Consider the following 21130-nt stretch of genomic DNA (forward strand, 5'->3'; position numbering starts at 1 on the left):
TCGCCCCTTCATGTTGTGAAACTAATTAGCCAGTATCTCTGATAAACTTTGTCCTCCAGCTACTTCCTAATGATGTCTGCACCCTGAGGCTCGCACAAACAACACCAGCTAAGTCTTTTGTTTCTCAAAGTAACCTAAATCTTTGGATGGAGAAAAAAAAAATGCAAGCAGAGGTCAGAGAGGAGGATGGTAGAAATTGTGATAAAGGGAATAAACTGACGCTGAGAAGGTGCAGGAAATAATCTGGATGTACAGTGAGGGCAGAAGTCTGACTTTATTGAAGGGATATTTGGCAGCTGGCTTGCAGAAGTCCAGACGAATCAATAAAGGTAGTGCTTGACTTGCTTTCTTAAAACTTCTCTCCCCTGCTGCTGGAAGTTAGTTTCACACCAGGCAGCAAGAAACAGACATGATCCTTCTGTCAGGAGATTCCTGATTGTTTTCCTTTTTCCTTCATCATCCAACTCATAGCATAAGAAGTCTGTGAATACATCTTGAGGGCTTGTATTACTTATTATTGTGTTTGACTGCTTCTGGTAGCTCAGATGACGCCATTGTGGGAAAGGGGTTCCTATCAACTGTGTTAATTAATCACAAATTTATTTAGGCACACGGACTGTGTGCCTTTTTTCTGCAGGACTCCTTTAAAACAAAAGATGTAATCAATCTGATACCAAGCTAACTCCGAGTTAATACGCAGCCTCTGGCTCTGCTGTTTGGTTTGACTTGTATGGCATTAAAGCTGCTTGCTGGTTGTCTTTGCTCCTAAATCAGATGTGCCTTGTTTACTGAATTCACACACAGTGCACACAAAAGTTCAGTGTACACAGCATACATAAGACATAGGCAAATTATAGCTACTCTGGACCATCTTAATGCAGCCCACAAAGTCCCTAGTGGAATTACTTACAGTGACTCTGCACTTCTGTTCGATCTTAATTACAATGCAATGTGTTTCATCAGTGACTTGTGCAGTGGTGCACATCAGAGAACTAGTAAGCTGTAGTGATATTGTCCTCATAACCTGCAATCAGGTTTTAGGTAAACTCTGTGGCATTAGCATGCTGTATCCGAATAATGATGGCACTGTGGAAACAGGAAATGTTGCTCGCCCCTGTTAATCATGTTGAGCATTTTCAGGTTTGTTTGTGTTTAGGGCCGGTTAGAATAGAAAGGAAAGTGACTGTGGCCTCAAAACGCATAAATATTGCATCACATTTGGGCCTAAAATTGAAAACTATTGAGTTGATTTGTATGAGTGGAAGTTAAAATAGAAAGAAGCACTTACCATTAATAATTAACACCAAGCAGTTAAAGAGTCACAGCTACCTTTGAGGAGACGATGGTGACCCCAGCACCCCACTGTTGTTGTGCAACTAGCAGAGATTTGGCAGGTGATTTTATTTTGTATGATCACCTGATTGATGATTGCTGTGATATTTAAAAAGATCAGTGAAGGTATGATGAAAGTAATAATCACCATTTATACACACTTTGTTGCAGTTATAGTTGCAATCTCTCACAAACTTGTTATAGATCAATTTGACTGATGTCATTAATGCTGTAATTTAAAAAATGAATCCAGTTGATAGCACTGTTGCCTCACAGCAAGAAAGAAGGGTACGCTCTTGGACTGAGACCTCCTGGCTGGAGATCATCTGACTACAGTCATTGTTACTGAACTCAAATGTTTGCCATGTTATTTTATCCTGCAAGATGCATCAAGCAGGAGGTGGGTACACTGGTTTTTAAACAATGCTCAGTTGGTACTTAAGGGTTCCAGAGTCACCCAAGAGAATTTTCTCCACACCATTATACCAGCAGCAGCCTGATCCACTTTTACAAGGCAGGATGGATCCATGGATTCACTCTGACCCTACCTTCCAAATGTTATAGCACAAGTCGAGACTCGAAGCTCGGGGCAGTCCATTCTCCCAGAGAACAACCACACGCTAGATTTTTTCCTCTTTTGCAGCCCTTTCACTATAAACCTAGAGATGACTGTGTGGGAAAATCACAGGAGATCTGCAGTTTCTGAAATACTCAAACCAATTTGAAGTGGTGTGTCTAATGTAGTGGCCTGTGAGTGTATATTATATGGTCAGTTTCATCTTCACATTCAGTAAAAATCACATCAAACACAATCTTATCCTTTACCTTGAAATTCAGAAAAAATATGCTATATATTAATGTAATAAAAGTTAGAAAACTCAAAATATTAACTTTCTATTTTGTTTTTCTGTTTTGTTTAATGAGTAAAGGAACCATTACAGTGGCATTTGCTTGGTCTACAGTCCAATGTTAAGTTAACTGTGAGGTTTATACCTAACATTATCACCATTTCCAGTTTGGGACAAGTTGTTGCATGACACAAGGAAGGCTGTGACACGTTCTAGTATAAAGAAGCACAAAAGCACTGCTACCAAACCAAACACGTTTCTTTTTTTGTAATATTTTGAAGAAAGACAGATGATTAGAAATTCCAAAAGAAGACAGTGGTGGTACACCACCTCCTGCTTCTCTGTCCTTTCTTAAACAACTGCTTAAAACCTTTAGGTGTCTGAGATGCAACAGCTGGGCCTTTGATACTTGCACTTACAAGTCATAGTAATCCTTAGGGAACTGTAAGGAGTAGGAATGCAGTAGTCAGATGTTTATTGTCAGCTAAAATAACACAAGTTAAAATACAATTAATTTCTTTTTAGAAACATAAATTATAAAAAAAAAACCCAATGACCATTCCTTTTCTTTCTTCATTACTAGATATCAGTCATTTTTTAACAGTAAAAGCAAAAAAAAGTCTTTTTTTTGTAGCTGCAGGTGGCTACCTGTCACTCCCATCAACACAACAGCTATTGAAACAACTTTGTTCTTTTCACATTCGCTTTTTCGTTTTTCTGCCTTTCTCATAAGTAAGTAAAATTTATTTATATAGCACATTCCATAATTTCACAGATAAAAATCACAAAGTGCTTTACAATAAGATCAGACATACAAGTTAAAATTAATTAAAAGCCCGTTTGTATAAAAATGTCTTCAGCTGCTGCTCATACAACTAATTAAAGCTGTGAGCAAGAAAAAGCACAATGACAAGCCTCTTATGGACACGTATTATGTTAGTTTAACCTGTTCCTGAGATAATGATGTGGTTTTGTATATACTGGGGATACTCACAGTATTTGCCCCTGTGAGTGCTATGGAAAGAGTGACATAATATTTAACCAGCTATACTACAGTCCCCTGATATTAATCTACATGAAACCCCCTGATACATTTGTCAGCATTATATACTGGGCACTATATTAACTCCCTGATATAATCTCTACAGTGTATGTTCGTGTCTGCACTGACGATGGCTTAGACGGTCGGATTGATCCAAGCCCGGGTATTTTACTGTGACAACCCATTAACGCTGCAGCGTATTTATAATGTTTCATTTAGGCATATCGCCCTTCTCATCAAATATTCATCTGAGGGGAGATTGCCTACTTTGTCTTGGCTGAACTCCCCCCTCCCTCTGTCAACCCTATTTCTTTATTTGTGTGTTCTTGTATCTGCAGAAAACACAAGATCAACTCAGACTGAGTTGTGGAGATACATGTGAGCAGGCGCACAACTCCTTACGTCATGCGGCACCACTTTTTTGTCCTTTTCTCTGGAAGCTTGTACTTGTTGCCGGATTGTCCTGCATACTTTTACTGTATCTGCATGCATGTGTGTGTGTGTGTGTTGCTTGCCACCTGCAACATTGCTCTGCACTGTGCATAACTCCAGGCATCAATCAGAGCTCATTATTGGTTATCTGTCGGCTCCACTTTCCAGCCTGCAGAGGTGCTAAATGTCTCTGTAAACCCCTGTGGGAGATAAACACCATCAATACTGCGAGATTTAACAGTCCCCAGGCGCATAATATATTCAAATACCTCTCCACTGTGTTACCTCCGTCTTCTCCTATTTCTCTTTCATGTCTGTGTTCCTTCTGTTGCTTCAGCCTCCTCTTCAGATGCGCCACCATCCCTCTGTTTGATATTTTTTGCTTCACCAGACCTCTCTTTGTGTCCTACCTTTGCCTTGCGCTTTCCTCTTTTTGCAGCAGCTGATAGATATTTTCTCCCCTCCCCATCAGTCTTCTGATTGGGGACACAATAATCCCTCTCTCGCTGGCTGGTCTTTAAAGAAGCTCTACTACACCATTTATCCCCAACAAGGATTATTTCAGCTTTTCCTGGAAAAGGTATTCTCACTTACATCACTCTCTGTATGAGAGAATTCAAAGGCAAAAGTCCATTTGCTAATCATGAAAAGTGCTGCTTTTCATGTGGAAACGACTATAAAGCTGTAAAGCTCCCAATCTAGTTTTATTATGAGCCCAAAAACTTCGAGTTATGTGGCACCGGGTCTTGAATATTTCTTATTTTTAGGCTGAAGAAGAGAAAAATCTGAAAACAAGAAATTTGCAAAAAAAAAAAAAAAAAAGTCCTTGGATGTTACTATTATCAGGTAAAGAGTTTCCGTTTGTCCAATATTCTGGTTTACTTTGGTTCTGTTTAGTGCAAGTTCTTCTACGCTGGTGAGATGGGAACCATAAAAATATTATACCCGCTGAAAATCAGTACATTTGTCTACATGTTTTGAGTCAAATATTTTTTGATAAACCTCAAAATTCAAATTTGCCATGTGGGGAACTGAGAAAAGTTTGGTTTGAGAAACACTAGTTGCTGCATGTAATTCCAGTTGTATGTGCATATTGCTCAAATAGGCTTCAGTACTGTTTATATAGGTGGCCAGAGGTTCATCCACCTCTTTGTTCCACCTCTGATATTCAGCTCAAAGCACAGCTGTAAAAGCTATACCCTCACAGAGATGCAACTTTATGAAAGAGTGCCTCTACAGTCTACAAAAAGCAGCTATAGCATGGTGTCTCCATGGTGCGCATTCATGGAGATAATATTCAAATATTTTTTCTACCTTGAAAAAATACGAGTGAGTCATTCTTTTACTCTGCTGAGCCAACCCAAGGACGTGAAGCTGACAGGATATTGATCCGCAAGTATTAGGATGCCGAGCGGCTCAAGTCCAAGGTGAGACCATCCATCAGAGAGCCAGGCATAGATTAGTAGGTACACACTCCCACATCCCTCTGCTGTGCCACTCCCTCTTTTGCTTCATCACTCCTCCCAGCTTTGATGGTTTACCTCTCTCTCTCTCTGTTCGCGTCTTTGCAAGGACACCTGTACACGCTCCAGCTGGCAGGCGGACTTTGGATGTTTGGCAGAAAATTAAAGTCAGCAGTACATTTGAACCTCAGACCCACTGAAGTGCTTCAAACTGTGGACGCTGCGCTGTTGATAAGCGCGAAGAAGAGAGAGTTGTAGTTGGGAGTGCAGGGAGCAGACAGACGAGCTTTGCGCGGACTTTTGCGTCTCCGTCTTTCATTTATTTGCAGCCCACACTGACTGATGCTCATAGAAAAGTGACATGCAATCGGGAGTGAATGCGCTGAAGTCGTAGATAAACTGCGGCTCGCACAGATCCTGCAGGTTCAGCTTGGTGATCCGAAAAGAACTGAGAGGGAGGGAAGCATGAAATCCACGAGTCAGGATCAGAGTTTGTCAGACTCCAGAGAGCTGGACAGATCTTACGACCCACTCACAGGTAGGCGTGTCGTCATGTCACTCTTGCCTTTCTTTGTTTTTAATAGTATTTTTTAATGATTTGGCGCTGGCCTGGCTCAAATCTCCACTAAGAAGTGCGCCTTCACTGCGGCGATGAAAGTTTTGGTTTGACGGAAGACTTTGGCTCATTGATATTCGACTGTGGGACTTTTGACAAACCACAATCAAACAATTAGTGAGTGTCTGTGCACGTGAACTCCCTGCTCTACAGCTCCCCCAAACAGCAGCATGATCTGATTAATTATTCAGAGTCTGATCTCACAGGTATTTTCCTTTGAAATGAACTTTACACCATCTCCCCACTTTTTGATAATAAGAATGTGAACTAATAGATCTAAAAATGTCAGGTCGCCATCATATGTTGATTATTTTTTTAGTTGGAACTATAATACTACTACTACTACTACTAATAATAATAATAAAGATAAATAATGTTCCATATTAATGGCTCAGCAAGAAGAAAATGTGTTACAATGTAAATAATAAATGGAGTTAAGGTAAAGAAGTTAGTGTTTGATTTACAACTAATTGACTGTATGTGAAATAAAAGATGGGTAAATAATAGCAATAGTGGTATTATTTGAGCCATTAGCTATAAATTTAACTGAAAGCAGTCCCCTCTGTGGCCCCGTGCTACTGATCAATTAATAATTTAACTAATGGACAGAAAATTAATCAGAAATTATTATTAATCACTGTAGAAATTTGGCAACAGCCACACGCCTATCTTTAGGTTTTCAGCTGTGTTTCTTTTCTTCTTGTTTTCAGTTTTCTAAACAAGCAGTCAGAAGACATCACCATCATGCCGGTCTGCTTTTATCTGGGCACTTTCCCCACCTTACTATTAAATAATTGACATAATGGTTCAATGACTTTGTTCCTTAAACATCAGTGCCATTAATTGGTTACAGCATAGCAACACGATTCTTCTCAGACTAGCTGAAGGAGTGAAAAATGAACAAACACATTAATTTGAAAAGAAAAAAGAAAACAAAGATTTGTTTATATGAACAAAGTAATGCTAATGAGTAGTTAGGATGATAAAAATCTCAATGTGGATTTACTGTAGTTTAGATAATCACACTGGTCGTAGGCCTTGAAGGTGAAAAGCAAGAGAACAGAAAAATATTGCAAAACAGGCTCTCGTCACCTAAAATTACATCTAGCAGTGTGAGTGTTCGTAGCCTAATTAGATCAGTGAGGCTCTTCTCTCTTTCAGACATTTCACTGGTTTATTTTTCTCACAAGTGCTTGCAAACACAATCCTCTTTAGAGATCACACGCGCAGGTCTCTCTTTGCTTTGGCAGGCTGGCCTGTCATTTTTCTGACAGCTTCCCTAAATAGTCCTTTCCTTTAAAAATAACCACATAAATGTGTAAAAATAACCCCTTTAATATGGTGCACATAGCAGCACCATTTAGTTTTTTATATGATGTTTCTAAAGTACTGTATGAGATAGATGTTATACAGATGACAGTTTATTTCATAGCTGATAGTAGCTGTCTCAATAGCAGGTGTGATATGCACTCAGCAGCAGGTTAAACAAACAGAGAACAGGTGCATGAGGTTTTAAGAGGTGTTTAGAAGACACAAACAAAGTGTTTTATTAAACAGTGAAGCAGAGCCCGAAGCCTCTTCCTTTCATCTCCATGGTTTTTGTCTAACAGCAACATATGCTTATGGAAAATTATATTAAAGTGTATTTGAAATATTCATCAGATAAAATTCACACTGAACACTACATGGTCTTTATGTCCAACCGTTCTTCTGTAAAGCTGCTGAAATCCTCATGTTGTTTACTTCTTGGTTCATGCATTATAGATACACATTCCTTTGTGCACTACACTTATTACAATAGTACAGGCTGCCTGCTTCTGTGGGACAGTTAAACCATGATGTCACAGAAAAACACCGTTAAAAAGGCATTGGTTGATGGTTTGGGAAATCTGCTTAGATTGCATATGAAATTCTTGGAAGCAGCTTGCTATGATGGGCTTGCGACTTGTCCTCTGTGCACCCGATCTCTCATCCAAAGTCAGCTGAAATAGGCTCCAGTGCCCCCATGACCCTGGATTGAATAAGCTGTTAAGAAAATGGATGGATTTATCAGAATTCAGTTCAAAAAGTGGACCCAAATGCAGACCAGTAATGAAACAAAAGATGAGCTTTATTCAAAGGCTCAAACACAGACACCACAAACCTGGAAAAACCATGAGAAGGCAAAAAGGTGGCACGAATCACAATTCCACAAAAGCTGCTAGAAAGACTGGGATATTCATACAAACTCATCCCATACAGAAGGAAACCAAAGGTTCAAAATATGACCAAGAATCAGGATCACTGTGGAATTTAAAGAAATTAAGGCAGAAATCATGCACTACATAAATACCAAACATTAACTGGAACTAAAATACAAAGCTAATCCTAAAGATTGTAATAAATATAGAATAGAAGGAACACAAGGAACTAAACTCACCTAGAAGATCATGAAATAAAGAGAACTCGAGACTTTACTAGATTAGAAACAAATCCACTCTGTGACTGATTGATGGATGGATGGACTTGGTACCTCAACATAAAAACTGTGAACATTTAGCCCTTTGTCCAAAGTTAAGATAATCAGTGTTAAAGCTCACTGATGAACACATAATGTGCTTGATTAATACATTCAAACCCAAAAGGCCAGGAGCAGTTTTCACAACTTTCTACATGTTTATTAATTAAATTCGTAGGTTTTGGTAGGAAGATGTCATGTTTCAAGCTTAACCTTAGTCATAATTTGGGACTAATATTTTCGTGAGTGTTGTAATTACAGACTGGCTATAAAGATGTACCGAAATATGAAACATTCATAGTATGTCCACCATGTAATCATATCCAATTTTATAGCCTCAAAGAACTAATTTTAATAAACTCCTCAGCCTACACTATCATGATAAAAATATCTGAAATGACAGAAATAATCCTTGGGAAACATTTGTCTGAGCTGCACTTTAAGGTTTTAGTTTTACCCACATCCCATCCACTAACATGGAGCTGATGGGGTTTCTGACCTACACTTTAGTCAGCCACCAAGGAGTGATTGAAAGGTTTATCTTCACTAAAAGATGAAAACAGCTTCTTGGTCTGAAAAGTATAGGCATTATAAAAGGGCCCTAAACCTGCATTATTTGGCCAGAAGTGGCTGAGTCCTTTGGTTGAACACTGATGTTTTCTTATATAAAGGTTTATGGGAAAATTACCTTTTGGCTCCCTTATACTGTGATCTCCGTGACTGTTTTACTGATGGGTTTATGGATTCAGTCACCAGCTCAGTCTTATTGAATACAGCATAATATTTATTTTTAAAATTATGATCCTCACTAAAAACACAAAAGAGGAAAAAGGCTGTTTATGTCTTTTATATACAGCTTATGGTCGTGTGACAGAATAATTTCCTCAAGTGAACAAACATGCTTGTGATATGTATGTTTGTGTGCTTGAATGAGAAAAGTGGCATCATTTTCAGACATTTTTTATACAATACTCAAGGATCAAAATATCACCTGAAGCCATCTATAATATACAACACTTACACATTTCAAAATAAAAGCCTGTCATGAGATAAAGCTATTGATATGATCACTGCAGAGCTCATGCTGTCAGCCCCGAGTGAGCAAACTATGTAAGTATGTTTGCGTGTGTCAGTGCTTTTTCATGAAATGGACATCTATAATCTGAACTGCGTCCTTCTGGGGGATTATTGTAAGTATAGGAGCTGTTGCTCCTGGCAACATTAGCTTACAAATGTTCATTTAGTGCATAGACTGTCATGGCCTCCTAAAGTCAGCATGAAATGCTTACAGTTAAATGACACACAGTTGTTGGTTTAACTCACCTTTTGCCAATTATTATTATTTTTACTTTAGAGATTAATTAAGCTTTTATAATGAACTGTAAAAGATTTTTAAGAATCGGTGAAAGATATACTGATGCTTAGGTCACAGGTTGTGTATTGTCTCTCAGGGTTTGTCCCCCCCATGAAATAATAATAGAAAATACATTTTTTTATAAGTAAAATCATCAGAATCTCCTTTTGAAGATTTAAGTCTTTCACTTCATGATTAAATTGAACTCCAAAGTCAATATTTTCAACCACTTCAATGTTTTTTGTCATCTCCCTGATCCAGCTCATCAAAAGCCTAATCGTCAGGCCCATCAAAAGCTTTAAAATCTGCTCAAGGTTTCTGAGAAAGTTATTGACCTTTTATGAGTAAAACTTGCCGAGAAATATCTTCAGCTTGGCCTTCAGAAACTTTTAATTTCGTTCTTTCAGTGAATCTTACTTTCCCCCCTGTGTGCTTTTTGAAACAGTGGATGAAAGAGGCTTTAAATAGTTACAATGATGGCTCAAAGAGGCTGTAAATGTAGTTATACCAAAGGGTGAAAGAGGCTGTAAAGATAGTTATAACGATGGGAAAGCGAACATTGATCTACCCCAGAGGACTGCATTTATTCAAATTGATTTACGTGATCAAAGTCACCCATGAGGGTCTCTTGAACTGACAAATAGCTGCTGGGTACTGTGAAATGTCAACATCGGCTGAAATAGCTGTTCAGTTTTGTTCATCCATAACTCCAGCTACCCCCTGCAGATATACGGTGCTCATTTGCAACACGTATGGGACAGGTAAACAGTTGCTTAATAATTAATCAGGTATGCTTTGTTGCTTTTGCTCATCTTCCAACTGTGTGAACGAATCAAATCATGACACGTCCCGCTAATGTTTATGAACCTGTGAACTCACAAAAGCAGCATAAAGCGTGTTTCAGCTCATTTAGTAGCTGTTTTTTATGCAAGAACAACCTCCAGTGTTGTTTGTGTGTAAAACAGTCACATCAAACAGATTCCCTCAGATGGGTTTTTAATAACTTAGGAAGTATTCGTGGCCTGAAATGCCCTGAAAAAAGGAGCCTTTCTGTTCATTTTACAGTTTATTTTTTTATGCTTTTTTAAAAGTCATTTATAATTTTGCCACATTCAATCACAAATCTGAGGTGTTTTTCATGCAGCGCGAGTGTGTGTGTGTGTGCATTTGTGTGAAAGGCTGTATAAAGCTTTGTTTGTTTTTCCATGGTCATGCAGCTGCTGTATTTGATAGTTTGATTGATATATCCTCAGCATCCACTGTCACTGATGTTCATGATAAGTGCACTGAACAGTTACTGCCACCCTGGGAGCTACAGTAATTGCTTAAAGAAGACAAAAGCTTGCTTCTACAGGCAAAAAAGGAAAAGAGTTTCACTGTGCATTTTAATACTTTGGATGTATTACTGCAATTTACACCTTGCTTGTTTTGCACGTGCAAAGGGTCTTATATTTCACATTTGCAGCATCCGCTAACAGCGACTGATGTTTGTGGGTTCATAGGTTTCTCTTTATTGTGAATAAAAAGTTTACAGGTTAAACAGTTTTATTTGTTGTTCCATCATCATGATCATCATCATCATTATTTAAACACCTTATTTTTTAATTTCCTCTGCAGTTTCCAGTGTATGGATCAATAGGACTGTGTGTATGTCTGCAGTTCTTTTTGTGTCTGATCTCAAGCCATTCACTGCTGCTGCTGCTGACTGCACACGTTTGTTCACCCTTTATCTGACTTGGAGGCCCTTCACAATCTTAAACGCACCACTGCCCTCTGGTGGCAGAAAAAACCTTTATCTCTGGCGACTACAGAACTACTTTAATTTTTAGACCTTTAATCATCCCGTTTTTAGCACAACCTATAATAAATCTAAGCGCTTCCAAGAATGTTTTAAAAATTTCTTTAATGTTATATTTAACCAGTAATATGAATGTCTGTTTTCATGGTACCACAGCCTTACCACTATGTTAGTAAACTAGTTAACAAGTAGAGGACGCTTTCCTTCATTAGCGTCACTTTCTTCTGCTTCAGTTATTTCTAAGATTGTTTTCTTTCTTTATGTTTCTGTCTACTTCTTTCTTATTTCACCGTCTTTGCAGGGTTTCATAGCTTTTTTAATATTTTTTTTTTATCATAGTATATTTGCATATTTTAAATGTTTTAATGGTTTTATTTGACTTTGTTTTATTTTGTCTTGATGTTTATAAGTCTGTAAAACTTTACATGTGATATTGTATTACACAAAATAGACTTGGTTTGTCTGAGAAAACTCTAAGACAAAAGTTAAAGTTCAGAAAGTCGTTGCTGGAAAAAAAGATAAGAGAAGAAAGCAGAAAAAAGCAGCAAGCAGAGCAAAGGAAGTAAATGTCAGAATAGATTCTGCTTGTCCTTGGCTTATTTTGGGTTAATATAATATTTCTGTGTCTGGCTTTGGAAAAGAGGCTAAAATCTACTAAACAAGCTTAACACAATCAAGATTCTTTAACAATTCAATTCAGTTGTATTCATATAACACCAAATTACAGCATTAGTAATTAACCAATTAACTTTATATTGCAAAGTCATATCGCTACAAAATTATAGAGTTTATAGAAATTGCTAACAGTGGATTTGTTTAGCAAGAAGATGTCTTCAGCAGATCCGGTCTCGAGGGCGTGTGGTGCAAGAGCAGCTAGGGAAGAGGAGCATGGCACAGTGAAAAACAGACATGAAAACAATAAATGCAGGTTCAATAAGAGAGAGAAGGGGCAAAGCGAACAACAAATAAACTAGAGGAGAGAGAAGAAACAAAGTTAATGACGTGCAAAAGTGCCATCTAAATGCATTAGAAGTAAGAAGAGGGGAACTGAGCGGTGCATTATGGCCGGTCCCTAAACTGCCTGGGCCTTTAGCAAGATGACTAAGGGATGGTTCAGAGTCAGTTAGTCATACAAGTTTGAATTCTGTCAGATGAATAATTGAACGCAAACATGCGACTTAATTAATAATTGAGAAGTCCTGATATGTTTTCTTCTTCTTCTTCTGGCTGCTCCCTTTAGGGGTTGCCACAGCAGATCATCTACCTTCATGTGACCTTCCCTAGTTTCCTCTTTCATCACTACATCCATGAATCTTCTCTGTAGTCCTCCTCATTTCCTCCGCCCTGGAAGCTCTGCCTTCATTGTTCTTTGTCCAGTTTTTCCACTATATCTCTTCTACAGATGTCCAAATTATCTCAGCCTCGTCTCCCTAACTTTGTCTCCATATCGCTCGACCTGATCTTTCCTTCTGATACATTAATTTCTAATCACGTCCATTTCAGTCACACCCAAAGAAAACCTTAGCATCTTAAGTTCTGCCAGCTGTGTTATTGTTAGTGTTACTGTCTCAGCAAACATCATAGCAGATCTTGTAAAGTTTCCCTTCACTCTTGCCGTTCTGTTAAAAAAAACCCCGACACCCATCTCTACCCACTCCACCCTGCCTACACTCTCTTCTTCACCTCAATTTTGTGCTGTCTGTTGATTTTCAATGGTTTATTTAAGGTCATCCACATTCCTCTGCTCTCCAGCGCATACTTCCACATCTCAAGTCTCTTTTCAACCTGCTCTCTACTCTCACTACAGATCCCAATGCCATCTTCGAACAGAGACTCCTGCTGTTTGCCTGTCCATCACCATTACAAACAAGAGGGTGGCTCATAGCTGAACCCTGATATAATCCCAATCCTGTCATTCCTACTGTGACCCCACCACTGTCTCGCTGTGCTCTTACATGGAGTACCTCGTGCAGTAGCACAGTTCCTCTCTTAGCACCCTGTTGTGTGATTTCTGTAGTTCTGATATCTTTGACTTCACCCGGCATTATTTTAGGTCCACCGGTACAGGAACATCACACTTTGGGTAAATGCGTCTAAATTAATGCTACAGCTTTTTAATGAGTTAGTCAAAAATATGGAGGTTTTAAAAGATAATGAAGAAGATAGCTTTTTGAAACCATAAAGAATTTGGTTGTTCTCTGAGTTTTCACCTAGCAGCACCATCACAATTTGAATTTGCCCAAGATTTCTATTGGCTATTTTGTTTTAGTAACAATTAACAAAAGTTAGCATTTTAACATGTTAAACTGAAACAGTAAACATGCCAAACATTATGGCAGCATTGCCGTTCAGTTTTTAGGGTTGCGGTGGCAGGATGGGTTATCTACAGTTTGAAGGTTGGTGGTTTGATCCCCGGTTGCTCCAGTCTGTACGCCAAAGTACCCTTGAGCAAGATACTGAACCCTGAGTTGTTCCTGATGCATCCATCAGTGTGTGAACAACATTAGATAGAAAGCACTTACACAAAGGAAAAAGGTGCTTGTATGAATCTGTGTGTGAATGTTATGTTGTATAAAGCATTTTGAGTGCTCAGGTAGAAAAGTGCTATATTATTTAAATGCTTACCACACTGTCAGCAATGCTTGCAGCGCTGTGTTAGTATTACAGATAATCCGTTGCTGTGTTTGCTGACTCCAAAAACCAGTTAATTTATATTTAAAGAGACCTTATAGTTAAATAAATAATGACACAAACTTCTTTTCATATCTAAAGAGAAATTCGATTGAATAATGTTAAAAATTTAGGAATCTGTCAGCTGATTTCTGTATCTTAGAGGAGCTCGGACTCTGCTGGGTCCTGTCCCAACAGATGTAATGGGTCACACAGATTCAAAGCCAGGTCAGCAAACTTATTTCTATGCAAGACAAGTGATTCCAAGTATTTGAGTCTAGTTTGCCCAGTGTTTTATCCATTTAGCATGGCGCTGACTTTGTGGGCCACTGAGTCTGCTTCTAATCTCTGGTCTGATCTGGTTCTTTCCAGGTAATCCTCCATCCAAACCCAATAAAAAGACCTTAAAGCAGCGCTTCCTCAAACTGCTGCCCTGCTGTCGTTCTGGCTCCAGCTCTTCAGTTGATCAAAGCAAGTGTTAGGACACGCACTTTGTCACACCACATCAATTAAATTAAACACAAACAAAGCATTGATTTTTACTCTTTTAGTCTCTTTGCCTTTTCCTCTCTAAAGTTTCCGTCATTTCAGGGACGCTCAAAGAGAAACTGTTTCCTTTCTGTCTTCATTCCTCCGATGCAGGGAGCATAGTTGAAGATGGTGAACTATCGACAGTGTGTTACAGACCTGAGGGCCTTGACCGTCTTGTACAGCAGACCAAATTCAGCAAAAAAGAGCTGCAGGTCCTCTACCGGGGATTCAAAAATGTCAGTCAACGTTTCCTGGAAATCATTGATCATTCCTCTTGCAATGAATGCGCAATACTTGAAAACCATCAATTATGATGTGGCTCTACTGTGCTATTTATGTGCATTGGAAAGTATGTGTGAAGGGTTTTTTTGGTCCACATAATAATTTTATGATTTCCACAGGAGTGTCCGAGTGGTGTGGTGAATGAGGAGACTTTTAAAAGCATCTACTCCCAGTTCTTCCCTCAGGGAGGTCAGTCACACTCACTTCCTTTTATCCCATGTTTTACATTTTATTCAATTTTTTTCTAAGGAGCTAGGTAGGAGGAAATGTTCTGTCTCATGTGTCTTCAATGTGTTCACTGAGGATTGAACTGGTTAGGTGCGTTCAATTCAAATATGTATTTAAATTATAATACTTTCAGCTTTGCTTTACTATGATAGTGACAAATAACATACACATTTGTGGTTATAAACACTTCTTTCATCTTTAAAAGCAGGGTCAAATTATACACAATACTGTGCAAAAGTCTTGAACCACCTCTCATATTTTGCTTCCAAGGCACCAGATTATTAATGTTTTTTTTAAGCGGTCTTTTGTCACGGTCTGCAATGGGAGACCATGGGGATGAGGGGGAGGGAGGACCCAAACGCAGGACTCTTGTGCGATGAATGTAGTGCGTTTATTTACAGTGATGTAAATATTACATAATAAATCCCCGTGCGCTCCCCTGACTCCCGTGCCATGTCTTCTTCCCAAAAACCGTGCTCGGTGTTCTCCGCTCCCATGTGTCCGCACAACCCGTCCTCACTGCCCTCTTGTTTTCCACGCTCCTCCTGGGGGGAAATAACAGAGGCAGCCGTCAGGACACTTAACTACAGCACTACAACTTTAATACACTCACTAAACTTGGGTCACTAGGAAAATTGACATGGAGTTTCACGCAACAGAGCGCAATCACACTCTTAAATAGCTCCCCCGACGAGGCTGATCAGCTGCAGGTGCGTGGCATGATCTTCAAGTGTGGCCAGCCACCTGGCAGGGCCACACCCACCAGACCTGAAAGTGCCTGTCACCTGGCCTATCGGACCAGCCGCACCCACACACACCGGCCTCTATACATACAAGCATGGAAGCACAGGAACAGCAGCACAGTGCAGCAAAAACACATATAATGAGTCCACACTGCTCATGGACCCTGGGCCCCTCAGATCCAGGTCCCTGACAGTCTTCAGCAATAGTTCTCCAGGTTTTTTGAAGGTCTTTCAAAGCTTTTCTTTGGGCATTAGCTGCTTTTTTATTCCTTTTCAGTCCTGAGCATTTACAGAGGAAAGCTACTTAACATTGACCTATGAACAATTTTTTGTTAAAACCATGAAGGATGGCTGACTGGAAATGACTGGTTTAAAAAAATCTACAGCACATGAACACTTTCTGAAAATCATGCAAAGACCTGAAACAGGACCTGAGAGATGCATCTGGCCCTTCTGCTGATCGTTATACTGTTCAAAGCTTCATCAGAAAGGGTGCATGTGAAGAAGCCATTCTTGAGGAAGTGATACAGGGAAAAAAGGCTGAGGTAGTCCAAATTACACAAGAACTGGACTAAAATGTGAAAATTTGGGTTCAGAATGTAGTAAGTATGTACAGAAGAGGACAGGAGAGAGGTACAACAGTGACTGTCTAAAGCTCTCTGTAAAACACTGGAGGCTCTGTCATAGTTTGGGGCTGCATTTCAGTCAGTGTCATTGAGGATCTTGTCAAAATTTATGGAATTATGAATTATTTTGATCCATCATCTGGAAAGCATCTGCTTGGCAACGGCTTCATTCTTCACAATGACAATGATCCCAAACACACCGCCAGTGCTGTGAAAGCTTACCTGAATAGAAAAACAGACAATGGAACACAATCAGTCATTGATTGACCTCCCCAGAGCACGGACCACGGCATTGCTGAAGAAGTGTGGGATCGTCATGACAGAGAACAGAACAAAAGGCAGCCAACGTCCACAGAAGAGCTTTGAAAGTCCTTCACAAAGCCTGGGGAACTATTTCTGAAGACTAATGCAATTACAGGAAAGCTTGCCTGGGAGAGTTCAGACTGTGTTGAAGGTCATACAAAATACTGACTTTCCGTTAGAATTGCACAAACTCTGTTTTTGTCTCATACACTGTACTTCCAGGTATGTTTCAAATCAAATCAAATCAAATCATTTTTATTGTCACATCACATGTGCAGGTACATTGGTACAGCGCATGTGAGTGAAATTCTTGTGTGCGAGCTTCACAAGCAACAGAGTTGTGCAAAATACAATAATGTAAACAATCAAAATACAAGAATGGCTACATCTGAAACTAATAAATATATGTACAATATATATAATAGTATATGTTTGCACATGTTTTTAAAAAACTTGCTACATCTATTTCCCATTTTCCCAGCCAAATATATACGATGGGTGGCTCAAGACTTTTGCATAGTGCTTGTATACTTGTTAAATGTGTTTATCTGGCTTTAACTGAATCTGCAGTCATATATTAAATCATTTTAAAATCAGACTTTTTGTGTATCTGTGCTTGATATAATTTGTGCATAGATAAAATGCATTTGCATGTTTTTGCATGTTTACAAAGTGCGATAAACATCCCACAACTGAGCAGCACAGTTCAAAACACTATTACCTCTTAACTGATGCACATTTAATTACCTGTCCACATCTTTAATGTCTCTAATATTTTTCTGTTTCTGTCAGTTTAGGCTGTCATTACACAAAATCATTGACGTGACTGCTGCACAGTTACAGTAACTTGCTTTCTTATATTCTCTTTTGCAGATTCAAGTATGTATGCGCATTTCTTGTTTGAAGCCTTTGACACACAGAACAATGGCTCGGTCAACTTTGAGGTGAGATACACACCTCAAAGCCTCCTTTCATTCCCTGCAGCTCACAGAGATGTTTTCCCTTTTCCTTTTTCATCTTCTTTACTGTCCTTTTCTTTATCTATGCTGTGTAGTTTGATTATACTTTTTCTTAGTGTTTGGAAGAAAGCAGCATAAAGCTTTGTTCTTGGTGCACATCTTGTATAAATCTCATTACTTTTTAAAATGATTTCACTCTGTTGGTGAAACTCTGTGGGTGTCAGTAACACAGGGTTGGAACTGAAAAAACATAAAACATAGTATCAATGCAGCAAATACTGCAAAGTTTTGTCTGTGCCTTTTTCGTCTTTATTGTGGTCTTCACTTTTAGTGCCTGTTTTCTTTCCCTGCTGTAGGACTTTGTTATAAGTCTGTCCATCATCCTGAGAGGCTCCATCACTGATAAACTCAACTGGGCCTTTAATCTGTATGATATCAACAAGGACGGCTGCATCACCAGAGAGGTAAACCAACCAATCACTGCCAGTTTTTTTTTCTTTTTATTACATTGGCAGCTCGTGTCTTTTTCATATTTATTTTCCTTCTGTCTGTTCTTCCAGGAGATGACAGAAATAATGCACTCCATCTATGACATGATGGGGAAGTATACATACCCCCACATGAAAGATAATGCCCCGAAAGAGCATGTTGACAGCTTCTTTCAGGTAAAAACTCACAAATAATCAGATCACACATCACACATCTCCAACACTGAACTCAAAGTGAGTCAGAATGTACTGAAAGTGATGGGTAAAGCATTTACTTTATCTACTGCGTCACTGTTGTGCCCATTAGTGTAAATGTGGAGCTGTGGGTTCAACAGCCAACTTCGTCAGAGAGTGGATATCTACGAATTTGAATATTTTGCTTTTGCTCTGCTTCATACACACAAAAATAACCCAACTTAAAGACATGTTTTATTTCTAAATTGGGCTTTTAAATGATGAATAATCGTCCAAAAGGCAAAAAATTTGACGCTAAACAGTGTAGCTCAGAAAACAGATCCCTGTGGAACAACACATCTCGAGGCAGCCGTTTCTGGGTTTAAACCGATGATAGTAACAAAAAAACTTTTGTCTATGAAGCAGCATTTACCCAGTCTAATGCTGATCCAGACACACCCACTGCCTGATGAGACTTATTTAATAAGACTGTGTGATCCACATTTTCAAAAGCTTAACTCAGATCTAATAAAACCAGAACTATTTTCAATAGATTGCTGTAAATCTTACCAAGTTACAGCCCACTCTCGATTACTGGGAAGCATGGTGTCACCTGCCTGCATGTGAGTAATGGCAGGTGAATGCGTATCTTCATGCCTGTGCACAACATAAATAAGCAGGAATCCACCTTTCCAGCAATTTGGTAGTGGTGATTAAACTAGAACATGTTCCATGGACTTCCACTGAAAATGGGCGGTTGGCAGTGCCAGAAAGCTGCAAAAAAAACCAACAAAAAACCCTGACGTCAATGATTATGGGAGGACCTGCTGAAAGGAATTCATTGATGATCCATAGTGGCAGCCCCAGCTTCCATTACTGTTTCTGAGTCCCTTTGAAATGTGGACTGGTTTTTCAAAGGCAACGAGGTAGAATGGACTTCACACCAACTGAGAAAGCCTGAGCTATGATGTTTGGGCTACTTAAGCTACCCCCTAGAGTTACTATAGAACATAGATTTTTTTAGGCCAATCCCTGTTTTTTGTGTCATCTGGTAAAATAATTTTTGTCCTGCAAGACTGGAGCATTTCCAGAAATGTCTAGTTGGCTCACAAACACAAATGTAAACAATGCAGGTTTTAAAGGATTTTGCAAATATGGGAAAGAACTTTTAGCACCTGGTAAAACTAAACTTGGAGAATGAGGTCAATACATTTTAAACTTTCCTATTTGTGTTTGCCATATTGCTATATTTATTCGGTTAAATATAGGGTCATGATAGACCGCAACAAGGTTGGCTGTTATTAATTATTTCACAGAACTTTCCATTATTTTTTTCAGCACAAATGGGTCAGAGCCTGTAAAAACTGTGAAAAGTTGTAAGAGAGGTAGATTTTATAATTACAAATGTCACATCTGCACATCCCCTCATTTATGACTGGGGTCATGAATGAAGTCATTTAGTTACTTAAAAGTTAAATCATCATTTGTAACTTGTTGCATTTTTCCAGAAAATGGACAAGAACAACGATGGAGTGGTCACGATGGATGAGTTCCTTGAGACGTGTCAGAAGGTTAATAACAATATCTGTTTCAAACAGCAGTGCAGCTACACATCCACAGCTGCTGAAAATACAGAATTCTTTTTTCTTTTTCAGGATGGGAACATCATGCAGTCCATGCACATGTTTGATAATGTGATCTAAGCATTGGTGGACATAGACAGAAAACAGATTTCCCACCTGTTTGGAGCTCTCGGCTCAAATGCAGCTCATCGCCAGCGTGGATGAATTTTCTGAGCTTCAACAGCGGTCCAAGGTTCAAGTAGCAGTGACCTAAAGATACCGACCCCAAACACACATTTTCTAAAATACTTTTAATGAATAGACTGAGCAGAATGAGTCAAGTGTTGATGCAAAATTACTTGACTTGTGGGAAATGTGAGATTTTATTTTTTATACTACACATACGAATGAAAGCGTTAAAGGTACGCCATGTTGCAGTCAGACGAAAACAAGAAGTGCTAATGAACAGTTTCCTCAAGAAAGCAGCAGATATGCACAAGCAGCTGCGATTTTAAAATTTGATGACGTTCTTTCTAAATTATGACTATTACAATATTTCTCTATTGCATGTGTTTACACACTAAAGTGAGACAGAGGCACCGGATATACAGACGTGGAACAAATGGAATAACTCTTAAATGTTGTAAAGTATCACACACTCTCTCTAATCACTCTTGTCCTATAACAGAGGATAGCTTTAAGTTTGAAATCAAAGCAATAATCTTACATATTATCAGTTCTTATCTGTTCTCTGTGTTCTTATGGAGCTCACCACTCACATTTATTATAATTGTGCATATTGTGTGCATGATGTATCTGTTTTCATTGAATAGTTTAATGAAAGTGTTAATATATTTTCTATATGGGCATAGTAACGATGGTGAGGAGGAAACTAAAAATCACACAGTTGCTATGCAAAAGCAAAAATCATTAAACTACTGAAATATGATTGATGGGTCTGGCTCGGATTACTTGTTTGTTTTTTTTAAAAAGTGCTGAAACAGTGCTTAAGAGGGTGTCACCTGTCCAGATTATGATGTGCATTACATTCATGCAGCAGAATGTAATGAGAGCCGAGCTTTTAAGAAGTTCCTGGCACGACTTCATCTGCAAACGAGGTGCATGGAGCAAGTTCAGCAACACTTCATTTATATTTTATTTGTAATGTGTTTCAACTTGTTG

General features: G+C 38.8%; 1 protein-coding gene across 2 annotated transcripts; it reads left to right on the forward strand.

Annotated features, from left to right (window-relative positions):
* Window positions 1–4910: 4910 nt before the first annotated feature.
* LOC102310533 (Kv channel-interacting protein 2) lies at window positions 4911–20897 on the forward strand. Of its 2 annotated transcripts, XM_014334410.2 has the most exons (9): window positions 4921–5655; window positions 14425–14523; window positions 14695–14819; window positions 14985–15054; window positions 17639–17709; window positions 18081–18188; window positions 18285–18389; window positions 19895–19957; window positions 20042–20897. In XM_014334410.2, the coding sequence occupies exons 1-9, from the start codon at window positions 5583–5585 to the stop codon at window positions 20087–20089; spliced, it is 762 nt and encodes a 253-aa protein (XP_014189896.1). In that variant the 5' UTR covers window positions 4921–5582; the 3' UTR covers window positions 20090–20897. The 2 variants fall into 2 exon arrangements, with proteins under 2 accessions (XP_042077528.1, XP_014189896.1); XM_042221594.1 differs by having other exon boundaries at window positions 4911–5655; window positions 19895–20897.
* Window positions 20898–21130: the final 233 nt, after the last annotated feature.

Source organism: Haplochromis burtoni, unplaced genomic scaffold (assembly GCF_018398535.1).
Source record: "Haplochromis burtoni strain Fernald_Lab_line unplaced genomic scaffold, NCSU_Asbu1 Contig_70, whole genome shotgun sequence".
Taxonomy (NCBI): domain Eukaryota; kingdom Metazoa; phylum Chordata; class Actinopteri; order Cichliformes; family Cichlidae; genus Haplochromis; species Haplochromis burtoni.

Excerpts from the sequence above, each read along its gene's own strand:
- LOC102310533 (XM_042221594.1), top strand. The coding sequence starts at position 5,583 with ATGAAATCCACGAGTCAGGATCAGAGTTTGTCAGACTCCAGAGAGCTG. Across the intron at positions 5,656-14,424 it reads ATCTTACGACCCACTCACAG|GTAATCCTCCATCCAAACCC; the intron begins GTAGGCGTGTCG and ends GGTTCTTTCCAG. Across the intron at positions 15,055-17,638 it reads CCAGTTCTTCCCTCAGGGAG|ATTCAAGTATGTATGCGCAT; the intron begins GTCAGTCACACT and ends TCTCTTTTGCAG.